Raw genomic sequence first — 15,869 nt, forward strand, 5'->3', positions numbered from 1 at the left:
CTGGAGGCGAGAGCGGGGCGCAGATAAGGAGCAGCAGATGGGGTGGTCACGACCCTGTGCGCTGGGTCAGCCACAAAGCGGGGCAGGTCAGGGGCACCGAGCAGGAGACGGGCCGCTGGCACAGCAGCGTGACGGGACGGCGGCGGCCCCGGAAAGGGGTTACGGGGACAGCGGGGCTCAACGCAAAGCCGCGGGGATGGCACGCGAACGGCAACGCGCCCATCCTGCGGCCCAGCGCCCACCGGCCGCCCATCGCACCGAGGCCAAAGCCACGCCCCCTGCCGTAGCCACGCCCACAACTTCTCATCTCGCCCCCTGCGCGACGCCCGCGCCCCTGCGGAGGCCCCGCCCCTCTCTTCTCGCCGTCCCAGCGTGCCCCGCGCCGAAGGACCCCGTCGGCCGGCTTGGAGCTGCCCGCGGCGCGCCTGAGTGACCGCCTCCCTTCACCGCTCTCCGTCCCCGCGTCCCACCCGCATCCTTCAGCCCCGCTGAAGCTCGGGGCTGCGCGGACCCGGCAGGGTTCCGGTGCAGGCGCGGAGCGGCGCGGTGCAGGCGGTGCGAGGGCAGCCCGGGTCCTTCGGCGCGGCGGAGCACGAGGCCGTGGCAGCGGAGCCATGGGCGGGCTGGAGAAGAAGAAGGTAGCGGGGGGTACGGCTGCGTCCCGGCCCGCGGCTCTCCCTGTTTCCCCCCACCTGTTTCTCTCAGTTTCTCCTCTGCTTTTCCTTATTCTCATCCCCATCCCTCGCGGTTTCCCTCCAGGTTCCCCCGTTTCTCCCCGTTCCCGTCTTCCAGCCCTCCCATTTCTCCCGGTACCCCCACGTGCATCCCGTTGGGGCTCCCTCGGTTTTCCCCCCCGTGACCCCTATGTGTTCCCCCCCAGTACCAGCGGGGCTCTGCCACCAACTACATCACCCGCAACAAGGCACGCAAGAAGCTGCAGCTCAGCCTGCCCGATTTCAGGTGGGTCACAGCCCCTGCAGCACAGCCCCGTCCATTGCCTCCCGTGGGGTGGCCGTGTGATGGCAGAGCCGCTGGGCAGCAGGCTGACACCCCATCCCTCCTCAACAGGCGCCTCTGCATCCTGAAGGGGATTTACCCCCATGAGCCCAAGCACAAGAAGAAGGTGAACAAAGGCTCCACCGCGGCACGGACCTTCTATCTCCTCAAAGACATCAAATTCCTCCTGCACGAGCCCATCGTCAACAAGTTCCGGGAATACAAGGTAATCAGTGCACTGAGAGCTGGGGGCTGTGCTGGCCCTGCAGTGCTCTGAGCCCTGCTCTGCCTGCAGATCTTTGTCCGTAAGCTGAGGAAGGCGTATGGGAAGAGTGAGTGGGGCACGGCGGAGCGGCTGAAGGACAACAAACCCACCTACAAACTCGACCACATCGTGAAGGAGAGGTGAGCCCACGGAGCCTTCGCTGGGGCCGTCCCTCCTCAGCAGCACGCATCCTTCTCTGGGCATTGCTGGGCATCGTGTAGAGTTTCTGGGTTTGTAGAGAAGCTTGTGAGATGTGAGTGATGAGGGAGTTCTTGGCTGTTGTGAATGGCTCCAGGTTCTCCATGATGACACTGAGAACTTTCCCGTCCTCCCCTGAGAGTTTTCCATTGACGCTCTGGGAGAAAGACCCAGCGTGCCAATGCAGGTGGTTAATTTACTGCCAGAGGAAAAGGAGATGACCCAAAGGAGAGGGGGGAGCTGCTCTGGCAAATCTCTGCATTGTCCCGGTGGTGTATGGGAACTGAGTGTGTCAGCAGGGAGAGAGGAACAGCCCTGGGAGCTAAGAGCTGCCCTGACGTGCTTTATGGAACGGTAAAGGTGTTCTGTTGGAGCTGCGGGGTCACAACATTTCTTCCTGCCCCAACATGTGCTCCGGGCTCTCATCTCAGAGCAGGAAATGACAAACTGGGTTCGTTGTCTCCCAGCTAGGGAGGTTTCTGACTCCCAGGGCAGTCCTGATCCCTGCAGTGCTGTCAGAAGGACTCTGTGAGACTGTGGATGCCCAGCAGGGGTGCCCTGTCCCCACAGCTTGCCTGGCATTTCACAGTGACTGCACTTGCCCACCCCTTGGTTGCATGAGGTCCCCACCAGCTGCTGCAGCTCTGGGGTTTTGGAGCCAGGTGTGATGGCACCATTTCCTCTTGCCTGGCTGCAGGTACCCAACCTTTGTGGACGCACTGCGGGACCTGGATGATGCCCTCTCCATGTGCTTCCTCTTCTCTACCTTCCCACGGACGGGCAAGTGCCATGTGCAGACCATCCAGCTGTGCCGGCGCTTGGCTGTTGAGTTCCTCAACTACGTCATCGCCTCCCGCTCACTGCGCAAGGTGGGGACTCCACGGAGGGATGGATCCTGCTGCCTGTCCCCAGTGCTCCTTTGCATCCTTGCCGTCCAGGGAAGGTTGGTAAGAACCAGGAGCGCCTGTAGCCTTCGTCACGCTCTTTTCCCACCAGGTCTTCCTCTCCATTAAGGGTATCTACTACCAGGCAGAGGTGCTGGGGCAGCCAATCACCTGGATCACCCCTTACGCCTTTGCCCACGATGTGAGTACATGAGACCTGTGCTGCTATTGTTGTTCCCTTTCCTAGGGCTGGGGTGGGGTTTTGGGGACGTCTGCTCGCTCTTGTGCCAAAGAGACAAAACACGTGAAGGCCAGGAGGCCTTTGGCAGCCGTGTATGGCACAACCCTTCCTATCAGACTTCAGTGCTAGGCTGTGCCAGTCTACTCAGCTCCTTCTTTTCTCTTTCTGTCAATTATTAAAATATGTTCTGCCCACGAATTGAAGATTAACTGGCAGTTAGCTCAGATGGAGGTACTGGGGTGAGTTGATTCTTATATCGTCTTTGCACACTCCTTGTGCAGCCATCCCAAGACGTAGAGCTGTGGGTGCTGCTGGGCCAGAACGGCTGGCAGACAGGAGCTCATAGCTGCTGTAGTGCTCTCCTTTTGTCCCACGGTTTTTGGGATTTGGTTAGGTCAGCACATTCCCAGTTTGTGGCCTTTGGTACAGCCCATGGCGGTGTCACCTCTGCAGCATCCCCTCACTGAGCCCATAACTTTCCTTGGTCCCTTGCATCCTGGCTGTCGTGGGGGCTGGCTGTATTCCTGCTGTGTTTCAGCTCCTGGCCCTGCTATTTCTTGTCATGACCTGCACGTATCACCTGGAGGAGCAGCTTCATTCCCTGAGCTGGCCCTGGGTGAACAGCACGCTGTCCCTTATTAGGGAATCTGCTCCCTCATCCTTGTATCCTTCCCCTCCCCATGTGCCCACAGCACCCAACAGATGTGGATTATCGTGTGATGGCTACCTTCACTGAGTTCTACACCACCCTGCTGGGCTTCGTCAACTTCCGTCTCTATCACTCACTCAACCTGCACTACCCGCCCAAGGTAAGGCCACCACCGGCCCTGGGGACGCGCCAGGCTGGTGGGAGCAGCTGCTGCAGGGAGCATTGCTACTGGGGACTTGTATGGGTGATGTAAGGGGCTGAGGGGGAGGATGTTTGGGCAGACCACGCTTGGGAGCTGTCTCCCCACCTTTCTGTTTGTCTGCAGATCGATGGCCAAGCTGAGGTTGAGCTAAAGCCTGCGGAAGGCAAGGAGTATGCCATGGATTCAGAGAGCTACCTGGAGGTGAGGGGTACTGCTACCTGCATGGTCAACATGAGGAGTTTGTGTGCAAGGACACTGTGTGTCCTCAGTGTCCTGGCTGGGGAGCCCTCCTGGTGTGGGGCACTGGTGTAGGGGCTGAGGAGCAGAGCCTGACCCATGCATGGTGGAGGTCCCAACTTCTCATCCCTTTACTGTGGCCAGAGGAGGAGCTGTGCTTGGTCTTGGGGCTTCCTCTGTGACCCCCTATTCCTTTTCCTATTCCAAAGCCCTGGCTGAACCTTATATCTTGGTCTCCTCTGGTTGCAGAAACTGTCAGCTCTGAGCGCCAGCCTGGCACGTGTGGTGGCCCCAACCCAAGAGGAAGATGTGGAGATGGATGAGTTCCCCGTGGAGGGGGTAAGAGCCTGGTGTCCAGGGCTGACCCACACTGTGTGCTATCTTGTCCTCAGCACATCTTACGGCTGAGAGAAGGCTGTCAGTGCCCAGTGTGGGACGGGGAGAGCTGGCAGGAGAATGGGGGACAGTGAGAGCAGAGAGGGGCTTGGCTGTGCTGCGTGTGGGGAAGAGGTTTGACTGCTTTGCCCCCGAGCAGGAGACTGCTGAGCAGATGGATGCGAGGAGGAAGGAGCAGGAGGCCCTGGAGAAGCACAAAAAGCTGTTTGAAGGGCTGCGCTTCTTCCTCAACAGGGAGGTGCCTCGAGAGCCCCTGGCCTTCATCATCCGGTATGTGGTGGGAGGTGGTCCTGCAGCTCTACCACCTCGTGCTGTCCTTCCCTGTCCTCTCCAGGAGCATTGCTGAGGCCACTGTGAGCCTGAGAGCGTCTGCTGTGTGACCAACCTCTTGGTGTGTTTGACTGGCAGGTGCTTTGGTGGCCAGGTGTCCTGGGACAAGTCCCTGTGCATCGGTGCCACTTATGATGTGAGTGACCCATCCATCACCCACCAGATTGTTGACCGGCCTCAGGTGGAGCAGCAGATTGTGGGCAGGTGAGCCAGGTGTCCCATCCCCAGAATGGCCATCTAGGCTGATGGATGGTCCTGAACTCTCCCTTGATCTGCTCCCAACCTGCTTCACTGCAGTCTCGCAGCCTCTTGGACACCAGAACATGGGGCAAGAAGGCAGTGTCTGACCCCCAACCTCGTAACCCTCTGCCTCCAGGTATTACCTGCAGCCTCAGTGGGTTTTTGACTCGGTCAATGCCAAGCTGTGCCTCCCTGTAGCCGATTATTTCCCCGGTGTGCTGCTGCCCCCACACCTCTCACCCTTCGTGACAGAACAGGAAGGAGACTACATCCCTCCAGAGAAGCTGAAGTTGCTGGCCATGCAGCGGGGCGAGGACCCAGGTGATGTGAGGCTCCCAGAGCTGGAGAGAATCCAGACAGTGCTGCTGCTTCAGCAGAGCTCTGCCTGCTGCAGGGCCTCCATGTTCCACGGTCAGTAACAGTGATCTCTCCATAGGGGAAGAGAGTGAGGAGGAGGAGGAAGAGGAAGAGGAGGATGACAATGATAAAGAGGAGGAAGAGGAGGAAGAAGATGAGTCCGAAAAGGAAGAGGAGATGAAATTGAAGAAGATGGAAGAGCAGAAGACTCAGAGCAACAAGGTGCAGTACATGGCAGTGGGGGTCACAGAATCACTGAATGGCAGGGTGGGAAGGGACCTCAAGGATCACGAATCTCCAAGCCACCTGGTCTGGGGATGACCAGAGAGGATGCTGTGTCTCTTGTATTACCACTGACCAGTGTGGATGTGCCCTGGGGAAGGGCTGGCTGCTGGCACACACAGCCCTGAGCTCTCTGCTCTCTGCAGGCACTTCCCGTGAAGGTGACTGCTGGCAAAGTGCGGCTGGAGGACAAGCAGCGCCTGGAGCAGGAGCAGCAGAGCGAGGAGAAGCGCCTGGCCATCATGATGATGAAGAAAAGGGAGAAATACCTCTACAAGAAGATCATGTTTGGAAAGAAACGCAAAATCCGAGAGGTATGAATGTAGGGATGCCCCAAGCCGTGGATCCCTGTCTAGGTCATGCCAAAATCAGTTTGCAGCTAAAGATATATCCTGGTCTGTCCTCATCTTGTAAGGAAGGAGTGACCTCTGAGGCCTGCGCCTCCCCACTTTTGGTTGCAGGGGGGAGCTTTGCGCATAGCCTTGCAGCCCTGGTCTCCCTGCCCTGCTGTGAGGCTTGGCAGAGCTGAATCCCCTCCTCCAGGATGGCTGCACCATCACAAATTGGTCCTACGCTGCATGTTTTGAGTTTTCGTTTCCTCTCTGTACGTGGTGAGGCAGTGAGGATGTTGATCTCTGGTGCACAAGGCTGAGACTGTACAGGTCTCTTCCCCAGCATTACCAGGCCGCAGGCATTCAGACTCCCTGAGCAGAGCTCCCTGTGCCTGCCTGGGACCTTAGTGTGTGGCCAGCAAGTGAAGCTCAGGGCACCACTGCTCATCTCCATCCCCTGGTGTCGAACAGCTCAGTGGGTCTGAGGTTGGAGCAGCTCTTGGTGTGTGGGGACAGACCTGACTGTGGGTCTGGGGTTGTGTTTCTGTGCAGGCAAACAAACTGGCTGCGAAGAGGAAAGCCCACGACACTGCTATGAAAGAGGAGAAGAAGAAAACCAAGAAGGCGCGACGAGCGTGATGAGACTTCGGGACCCCGAGGAGGGGCTAACCCTGCCTGGCTGGAATGGCTGCAGCAACCATCATTTGTGGGAGAAAAACCCTCAGCTTTCCTCTTGGGACAGAAATACTGAATTAAAGTATTGCCCATCAGTAAATACACCTCCTGCTGTGCCTTATCCAGGACTCCTTCCACGCAGGAAGTGGAGGAGTGATCGTCAGTGCCACTGCCTGTCCTGAGGGTCAGTGATGTGGGCATGTCCTCTGTGCTCCTCTTTCATCGTCCTCAGGGCAGCGAGTGGTGCCTGAAGAACAGGAGGCCAAGGGAAGCTTTGGGCTCTTGCAGCTTCCTCCCTCTGGCATTGTTCACTTTGCACACCCGCAGCCCTGGGATGTGCAGACTGCCCCTGTCCCACCTGCTCTGGGGCTGCTGGCCTTGCTGGGACCTGGTGGTGTTCAGAGGGGTGAGGGGTCCAGCATGAGAAGCAGGCTTTGTGCTCAGCATTGGAGAGGAGCCCACCTCCCACCCAGAACTGAGCTGCTCTCTGCCACCCACACTGTGGGCTGCATTTGGCCTCTGCTTCTATTGTATTGCAATTTTATTTTTTTTCTAATTAAAACGTGATGCTTCCCTGTGCCATGTGTTGTCTGTACCCTTGAGGCAGGGCCACGGTGCAGTGGTGTGTGCCCAAACCCTGGGCTCAGCCAGGGGCTGTGGATCAGTCCACGAATGTCACCCAGGGCTGGAGGTGGCTCAGCCCACAAGCTCTGTGGCACTGTGTTCTCAACTTGCACCTTCTCACTGTGCACCATGCCCTATTTCAGCTCTCTGCAGGTCCGCCCCATCCCTGCTGGGTGCTGTCACGTCCCAGGGCTCGCTGTGTGTTCCTGCACTGGGGAGGCACAGTCTGGGAGCACCCAGAGAGCGTGGGGCTGCTTCCACCATCCCTTGGGAGCAGCACGGAGGTCACAGAGGGCTGCCCAGCAGTGTGGAATGTGGGGAGAGCCCACAGGATGTGGTCCTGACCCTCACAGAGCAGTGTGAGGCTTTTATCAGATCTGGCTAGACCTGGGCACTGCAATTTTAGTGTACATTCTTTTTTTGTGCTCCTTTGCCACCTTTTTCCATCCCTCTTCCCTTTCCTCCCGTTTTTCCTCTTCCTCTCCTTTCCTTTTTTTTTTTTTTCTCCTTTTTTTCTCCATTCCCATTTTTCTTCCTTCCTCTCCTTCCCTTCCCTTTTTTCCTCGTTCCTTCCTCCTTTTCTTCCCATTTTTCCTCTCTTCTTCCCTTCCTTTTTTTTTGCTGTGGAGATGTATGGGACTGCTGAATCACAGCCTGAACCTCTAACCATCCTCTCACCTAAGGTGAGCAATGAGTCAGCCACGGGAGCACAGGTGAAAGCAATTCACCTGTGTTGCAGGAAGGAGTGCAGCCTGGCTGCACCTCTCCTAGACCCATTTAAGAGCTGGCTGCCAGCGGGAAGGATCTCCTCTGGAGATTCCCTCCACCAAAGTTTCCTACACAGGCCCAGGATAGGGTGAGTGTCCTTTTCTGCTCCAGTATAATGATTACATGAGCCAAGCTCTCGACTAGACTAGATCATCTCTATATTCATTGATTGTACAGGAGGCTACCTTCAGAGCAAGTAAGAACTGCACCGGGCAAGGGATCTGTAGTGAAAAAGGCCAATGAAAAAGCTCTTTCTAAGGCTTTTTCGAAGCCAGCAGCAGTGCTGCGCTTGCAGCACTCGCAGGGTGCTGGGCAAGCAGGGGTGGAGCTGGCCCTTTAGTGGCACCGTTTAAATGGCCTATAAATGTACCATCACCCACCTTGGCACATGGTAAGCTTTAAATGATCTTGAGAAGGGCGGAAGCTGGTTTCTGCTCACAGAGAGCAGAGAGCAGTGCTGCTGCTGCCCGCTGAGAGCAGGGATGTTCGGCGGGTGAGCACAGCCTGCGCTGCCCACACGGTGCTGCAGCTGGAAGGTTGTCAGATGCTGGAAATGGAAGGGGAGGTGAGCGGGGGGGTGATGGAGGATCTGCCTGGGAGGGAGCCTAAGGCGAGGCGGTCGCACCTGGAGGCTGCCTCCATCGGGGAAGAGAGAAGGGTGGTTGTGGTGGGTGACTCCCCTCTCAGAGGAACCCAAGGCCCCGTTTGCAGACCGGCCCCAAACCACCAGGAAGCGTGCTGCCTTCCTGCAGCTCGGGTCAAGGGCAGAACCAGGAAATCCCAAGGCTGGTTAGGTCTGCTGATTATTTTCCATTGCTCGTAGTTCAGGTGGGCAAGTGATGAAATTGCCCACAGGAGCCTGCAGATGACAAAAAGAGATTTCAGGGGTTCGGGGCGTTTAGTTCAAGGGGCCGGAGCTCAAGTGGTTTTTTGTTCTATACCTTCAGGAGCAGTGAGGGAGACAGAGCTGGCTTGGAAAGCAAAAGCGATGAATAAATGGCTCAGAGGCGGATGTTGAGCCAGAAACTTTGGGTTCTTTACTTGGCCCTTGGACTGTTGTCTGTCAATGGAACCCATATATCTCACAGGGGGCAACAAATCCTAGTGCAGGAGCTAGCGGGGCTTATTGGAAGAGCTTTAAACTAGCTACAGCAGGGAAAGGGGACAAAACAAAAAGAGATGAGCCCATGGGAACGATGCATGAGCTGGGGGTGAGGCAGGTGGCTTGGCCGAAGTGCATCTACACCAATGCACCCAGCATAGGCAACAAGCTGGAGGAGCTGGAAGCCTTTGTGCATCAGGCTGTGACCTTGCTGCTATTACCGTAACATGGTGGGACCACTGCCACGACTGGAGTGCTGTGATGGATGGCTACAAGCTCTGCAGAAGAGATAGATGAAGAAGGAAGGGTGGTGGTGTGGCCTTTTATATTAAAGACTGTTTTGATGTTGAAGAGTTTGGGGTTGGGAACAGTAAGTTCTCAACTGTCTGTAGGTAAGGATCAGGGGGGAGCTCTGTAGGGACAACATCTTGGTGGGGGTCTGCTACAGAGCACCTAATCAGGATGAAGAGATGGATGAGGCATTCTGTGAGCAGCTCGCAGAAGTCGCACGATTGCCAGCACTCGCGCTCATGGGAGACTTCAATTTCCCTGCTACATGTTGGAAATACAATACAGCACAGAGGAGGCAGCCCGAGGGTTTATTTGAGCGCATAGAAGATAGCTTCCTTACACAGCTGGTAGGAGAGCCTACCCGGGTGGTGCCCTGCTAGACCTGCTGTTTGCTAATGGAGAAGGACTGGTGGGAGATGGGAAAGTTGGGAACTGTCTTGAGCACAGTGACCATGAAACTGTGGAATTCTCTGTTCTTGGAGATGTCAGAAGGGTGACTTGGCAAAACTGCTGCCTTGAACTTCTAGAGGGCAGGCTTTGACTGTTCGGGATGCACGGGTCCCTTGGGAGTTGCTTCTTAAGGGTAAAGGGGTCCAGGAAGCCTGGATGCTCCTCAAGATGGAAATCTTAAAGGCACAAGAACAGCCTGTCCCTGAGCGCTGTAAGGAGAGCTGTAGGGGGAGATGACTGGTGTGGATAAACAGGGAACTACTGTTGAGACTCTGGAAGAGAGTCTGTGTCCTCTGGAAGGTTACCTGGGGAGATTATAAGGAAGTTGCTAAGGTATGTAAGGAAGAATTTATGAGGGCAAAAGCCCAACTTGAACTCAGATTGGCCACTGCAGTAAAAGAGAATAAGAAACCCTTCTACAGATATATCAAACATGAGAGAAGAGCCAAGGAGAATTCCCATCCTTTACTTGATGCAGCGGGGAATGTGACCACTGAGGATAAGGAGAAGGCTGAGGTCCTCAACTCCTTCCTTATATCTGCCTGTAACAGGCAGATCAGTTATCCTCAGGGTGCTTTACGCCCTGATCCGGAAGTCTGGGATGCTGTGCAGAATTACAGCCCCGGTGATTCAGGTGGAGATGGTTAGAGGGCTCCTCCTCCGTCTGGGCTGTCACAAGTCCGTGGGGCTGGATGGGCTCCACCCCAGTGTGCTGAGGGAGCTGGAGAAGGTGATTGCCGAGCCGCTCTCCACCATCTATCAGTGCTCCTGGTTATCTGAAGGGATCCCAGAGGATTGGAGGCTCGCTGATGTGACTCCCATTTACAAGAAGGACCGTAAGGAGGATCCGGGGAATGGAGTCCAGCTGGTGACCCGTTTCAAGTGGTGTCCCCAAGGCTCAGCACTGGGGCTATCTTGTTTAATATCTTTATTGATGACCCAGATGAGGGCATTGAGGGCACCCTCAGTAAGTCTGCAGATGACACCAAGCTGGGAGGTGGTGTGGATCTGCCTGGGGGTAGGGAGGCCCTTCAGAGGGATCTGGATAAGTGGATCGCTGGGCTGAGGTGAAGGGGATGAGGTTCAACGAGGCCAAGTGCTGGGTCCTGCACTTTGGGCACAACAACCCCCATGCAGTGCTATAGGCTTGGGGACGAGTGGCTGCATGAGTGTGAAGAGAAAAGGGACGTGGGGGTGTTGTACCAGAGGAGGTTTAGGTTGGACACAAGAAGAACTGTTTCTCTCAGACGGTGGTCAGGTGCTGGAATGGCTGCACAGGGAGGTGGTGGAGTCGCCGTCCCTGGCGGTGTTCAAGAGGATGAGGAGCTGCGAGATGTGGCTTAGTGCTTGTGGTAGCGGTGGTAAGGGGAGGGCAGTTGGACTGGATGATCTGGTAGGTCCTTTCCAACCTTGTGATTCTAGGATTCCTTTTTCTCCTTTCCTTCTTCTTTTTCTCCTCCCTCCTCTCCTTCCCCTATTCACCTCTCCCCTCTTCTTCCTCTCCCATTCTCCCCCCACCCAACAACACCTGGGCTCACTCAGTCCCCCTCTGCAGCACCTCCCTGGCCCAGGCTGCCCTGTGACCCCGCACCCAGCACAGCTGCCATCCCGAGGCCTCGCAAGGTGCCTCCCATGTGCCACCAGGCGGGGGGGACAGCCCTGCGCTGCTGTGTGGCGCCGAGGCCTGGGGAGGGAGGCAGAGGAGCACGTGTTCCCCTATGACATCTGTGTTCTGTGCTTCCTGGCTCATTATGGAGCTCAGAGCCGGGTGCCTGTGAGGGTTATGGAGGGTCTGGGGAGCGGAGGCTGTGTTCTGTTAGGGGCTGATGTTTGGCTGTGCTGCCTCCCGGGGCCTTTGCAGCACGCCTTGTTACAGAATGCGGTGACATGGGGCTGCTGTGGGGTCAGAAGAGACCACGGCCTGGTTGTGTGCCCAGCAAGCTGCCACCTCCTCCTTCTTCACCATCACTGGCAGCACTCCCCAGTCACAGATGGGCCGTAAAGCTGTGTTTCCCCATATTTGTCCATCCGTGTTCCAGTCGAGCCCTCTCTGTTCCCCGTTCCAGCAGGTGCTTCCCCAGCAGTTGGTGGTGGATGGGGAGCAGTGATGAGAGCACCCTGAGGCAGTGGCAGTGCCATCCTGAAGCTGCAGTCCATGGCAAGGTGAGTGTACACACAGGGCCTCTACCCACCCCACTGCTATACTGCATTGGGTTCGGGGTGGATTCAGTGTCATTCCTAAAAGAGAATTCCTGAAAGAGGGCTGTGAGAGCTGATATCACACACACGGATTGCTTCGGTTGTGTCCCACGGCTGTGAGCATCACCATGCAGATGGGAGTGAGCAGCACTGCCACGTCCCATCCACAGCTATCGGGTGCTGTGTTCCTCTGGGTGAAAATCCTCCAGAAAGGGAAACCCAGCAGGAAGAAGGGAGAGCAGAGAGCTTCAGAAGAGGAGTGGGACGTGAGAAGGGCCAGGGCTCTTTCTCTTGGCTGAGATCTGGCTCAGAAAGCTGCCAGATGGCACTGGGACCCATCTATGATAGGAAGCACTGGGGACAGGGATGGAAAGGCAGCACAGCCGGAAACAGGTGCATGATTTAATCCAGTGCCATGTGTGCTTCACGTAGAGCATCTGCTGTGACAGATGTGCCTCAGGTGGAGAGATGGGTGATAAATCACTGGCACAAATCCAGTCGGGGCTGGGCACAGTGGGGAATGCATCAGACTGGAGCTGGGTGCTGCCACCAACCTGGCACGGACCCTGCTTTCCCCAGAGGAAGTTTTGCTGTGTGGGGCAGCCAGGTGGAAGTCAAAGGAACCTCTCTGGGCTGCTCGGTGCCCTGAACCAACTCATCAAGGGAGGAACTTGGTCCTGTCCCCACCCAGGCCTCCCCAAGACATGCTCTTCTCCTGTGCCCCAAAGCAGGCTGTGCCATCTCATGGGGTTTTTAGGGGACACTTGTTCCCCAGCTGTAGTGTGCCATCTCAATCCACCTGTGGATGCACTCATTTCTCTCCTCTGGCTATGGAGGCCAGGATGGCTGGCACAGGCTCAGGCTTTTATTTTGAAGATCCTGAGGTTGCATACACAGATTCCCTCATCCCTCATAGCAGCTGGGGACACCATGAGCTGTGTCCCAGGAGAGCAGGAACCTGCATGCCCCACAGCCAGTGCCTCCATCACACCAGGGAGCAGGGGATGGTTCTCCACTCCTCTTCTTGCTGCGATGAAGACCGTTCTTGCTTTTCTTGTTGCTGGGCTCAATGCAATGGCTGTGATGGGGCAGCAGCTTTGCATTGTCTGCACTCCGTTGGCGTGAGGGATGCAGAGCCCCGGCTGGTGGGAAGGAGCCAGGGCTGCATCCGGCGCACAATGATCCCTTCTGTGGCTGCTGGTGGGGTGATGTGGGATGGAAACGCTGCTCACCAGCTTCCTCACAGCTCTGCTGACATTGCCATGGATCGCAGGAGCCGTGGGGTGCGCGGCCTCTGAGCCGCCATGCGCTGATGGCAAAGGGAGGCTGGCTCCCACCAAACAGAGAACACCCCAGAAAGCAGGAGAGATCCTGACTCCCCTGGGGTGCCCTTCCGGGTGCCCATCTGAGCACTTGCCTTCCCTGTCCCATGGCAAGTGATGTACTGGAGAGCAGAGAGCATGGGCATTGCTATTGTAGGGCCATAAAAGCCAGCGAGAGATGCCAGGCAACAAGAGGAAGGGGAGGGCAAGCAGCTCCAGTGGAGAGAACACCCAGGCTGGAGCCGCTCCCATACGGAAGAGCTCTTCCCATGGAGCTGCACAGGGAGGAGATGCCCCTGAGAAAAAACAGCCACCATCCCTATGTGCTGGGGGCCAAAAAGCTGCAAGAGTCACCGAGCGAGCACTGCCAGCACTCACTGTGTTCGACCTCTCCTTGATGCTTACAGAGCAAGGTGCTCCAGCATCCCCCAGCCCCACCAACCCCAGGAACCCCCCTTCCCCCCCATCCCGACCCCATAATCGAGGGTGCCGGGTTGGCAGCACCAGGCCGGGCCTGGGCAGGGTCAGCTCTGGCTGCAGCCAGCCGGGGCGCTCGGCCACAATGTCCCCGTTGATGGCGGTGGCGCAGATGGAGACAAACGGCCCCGTTGTTGTGCGCGCGGGGTGGCAGCGGGGTGAATGAGCCCTCTGTGCTCCGGCGGTGGGTGGAGAGACGGAGGAGAGACGGCGCTCGGGGTGGCAGCGGGAGCCTCGCTCCACGCCTCGAACCGGCAGCTCTGGGGAAGGAGATCCTTCTTATTCGGCTTCTCCATCCCCACCGGGTCGGGTGAGCTGGAGCTGCCGTTTAGGGGATGGCGTAGGGTCGGGGCAGCTGCCGCAGGCTGCTTGGGGAGAGCCTGTTCCATGTCGGAGCAGCACTGCCCCACGCCCCGGCCAGCCCAGGAGAGGAGAAGGACGGACTGCAGGGAGCAGCTGGAGCAAAGGAAGAGGTGATGGGGGCTGAGGACGCGGGGCCTGACAAGGGGGGGGGTCGCGGGAGGTGAGGGGAGGGTGGGCGCCGGCGACCGTGGCATGAGATGCCAAGGCATGGGGGATGGGAGGAGCGTGCCCGTGATGGGCATAGGGTGAGGAGAGCCTGAGCCAGAGCCGCCGCCGGGGGCTGGAGGCGGTGGTGCCTTGTGTGCGGTTCCCTAAAATTCAGCTCGCGAAGGGGTCGGTGCCCATAAGGGAAAATCAGAGGGATGGCTGCTGCGGGGAGCATCGGACCCGTGGGGATGCGGGGCCGGGGCTGGGACGTGGATGTGCCGGGGGCCATGGCTGGCACGGCCGCGACTTCGCACTGCGGCTGCCGGCTGCGGTGGGACTTTCCACCCAACGGATGAGAGCCGGCGCCAGCAGCCGCTCCGCTGCGACGGGAGCCCCAGCACAAAGCCTCCACTTCTGCGTTTCTCCTGCCGAGCTATTAATAATTAAGCCACTTATTTAAGGCAAAGTCAATAGAGTAACTGGGCTGGGAACTGTTTGCAAGGAACACCCCGCCAGAGGCGGCCCGGGTGGAGCTCAGCATCCCCTCGGCATCCCTGCCAGCGGGGCCGGGTGCCGGCAGCCATGGGGATGCTGCGGGAGGCTCGGCCGTGCTCTCGCCATCATTCCCGCCGCTCGGAAAGCCCAGGGAGCAGCAGTCGGCTCGGAAGAGGTCGGTGAGGGCGAGCCGTGCCCGGCGTCTGGTTACGCTTTCCATCCATTATTCATCGAGATGGAAATCTCAGCTGCGGCGTGGCTCGCTGCCCTCCGCCGGGACAGGGCAGGAGAGATGCAGGCGGAGGACGGAGCCAAGCTCTGCGGGGAGGCTTCGTGCACAGCGGGGCGAAACGACGCCGGGGGCCCGGTAGCGTTTCCGCGTGGTTTTTCTCTTTAAAAACCCCCTGGAGGTCTTTGCTGGTCGCTGTACGTGCCAGCCTGCAGGAAACGCAGCGGGTGTTTGCGTCGCGTTATCCGGAGGGCGGCCCAAGGGTGCGAAGGACGGATGGAGGCCGTATGGAAGGCGGGTAGGGCGGCCCGGCCGCTGTCCCTATGGACGCCTCTGCGCGTCCTGCTGGGAGCAGAGCCCTGCTGCAATGCGGCACCTGGGCAGCCCAGCCGCGGTGCGCGGTGCTGGGGGGAGAGGGGGAGGGGGGGGATATGCATGCAAATGTGTCCTTGTCTGCAGTGCTGCGGGTGTCTGTGCCCTTGCCTGGAGGTGTGCGTGCACCTACAGCCGCGTCCTTGAGTGCGTGTGAGCTGCCGTGTCTGCGTGCACACACAGCTGTGTGTGGCCTGGCGTGCAGGCAGGAATGCATGAGAGGTGTGTGATGTCTGCACGCGTGACAGGCAGAGATGAGCACACGCAGGGGGTGTTGTGTGCCCCTGTGCGTGCCTGCACGAGTGTGTATGGATGTGTGTGTGTGTGTGTGTGCTGCAGGCAGGTCCACGCCAGCCCCGGCTCTCATGCAGCCCAGAAGCACGGATCAGGACCTCCAGTGCTCAGTGCCAAGTTGTCTCCATCCCCAATGTTTGCTGGCATTGGAGCAGAGCAGTCTCCTGTTCCTCCCACCTCAACTTTCCAGGTTTTGCCTTTGCAAAGGGAATTGCTTTTGGTTTTTGCAGCACAGGGAAGAGTGCAGCATGGGCAGAGCTGCGGCACCTTGGCTGCAAATCCCTCTTGGCCATGGATGAGCCTGGCACTGGTTCTCCTCTTCCTAGCCCCTAAAAGCCTCCTGTGATGCTCCCCATGCTTTGTTTCTCATTATTTGTCTTCCATAAGCTTTGCTCCCCACGCTCCCCATCCCTTACCACCTGCACTGCTGACAGCTGTATCTCCTCTGCCCC

General features: G+C 57.9%; 1 protein-coding gene across 1 annotated transcript; it reads left to right on the top strand.

Annotated features, from left to right (window-relative positions):
* Positions 1-614: 614 nt before the first annotated feature.
* On the top strand, positions 615-6,248 carry PES1 (pescadillo ribosomal biogenesis factor 1; the record flags this gene model as incomplete). The annotated part of the gene is made up of 15 exons (XM_079543816.1): positions 615-638; positions 881-960; positions 1,069-1,222; positions 1,292-1,401; positions 2,157-2,328; positions 2,456-2,545; positions 3,277-3,393; positions 3,559-3,636; positions 3,922-4,011; positions 4,208-4,338; positions 4,477-4,602; positions 4,775-4,959; positions 5,075-5,217; positions 5,424-5,591; positions 6,162-6,248. 15 exons carry the CDS (start codon positions 615-617, stop codon positions 6,246-6,248), a joined length of 1,755 nt encoding a protein of 584 aa, XP_079399942.1.
* Between the last annotated feature and the right edge of the window lie 9,621 nt (positions 6,249-15,869).

This window comes from Tetrao urogallus (genome assembly GCF_951394365.1).
Source record: "Tetrao urogallus genome assembly, chromosome: 17".
NCBI lineage: Eukaryota > Metazoa > Chordata > Aves > Galliformes > Phasianidae > Tetrao > Tetrao urogallus.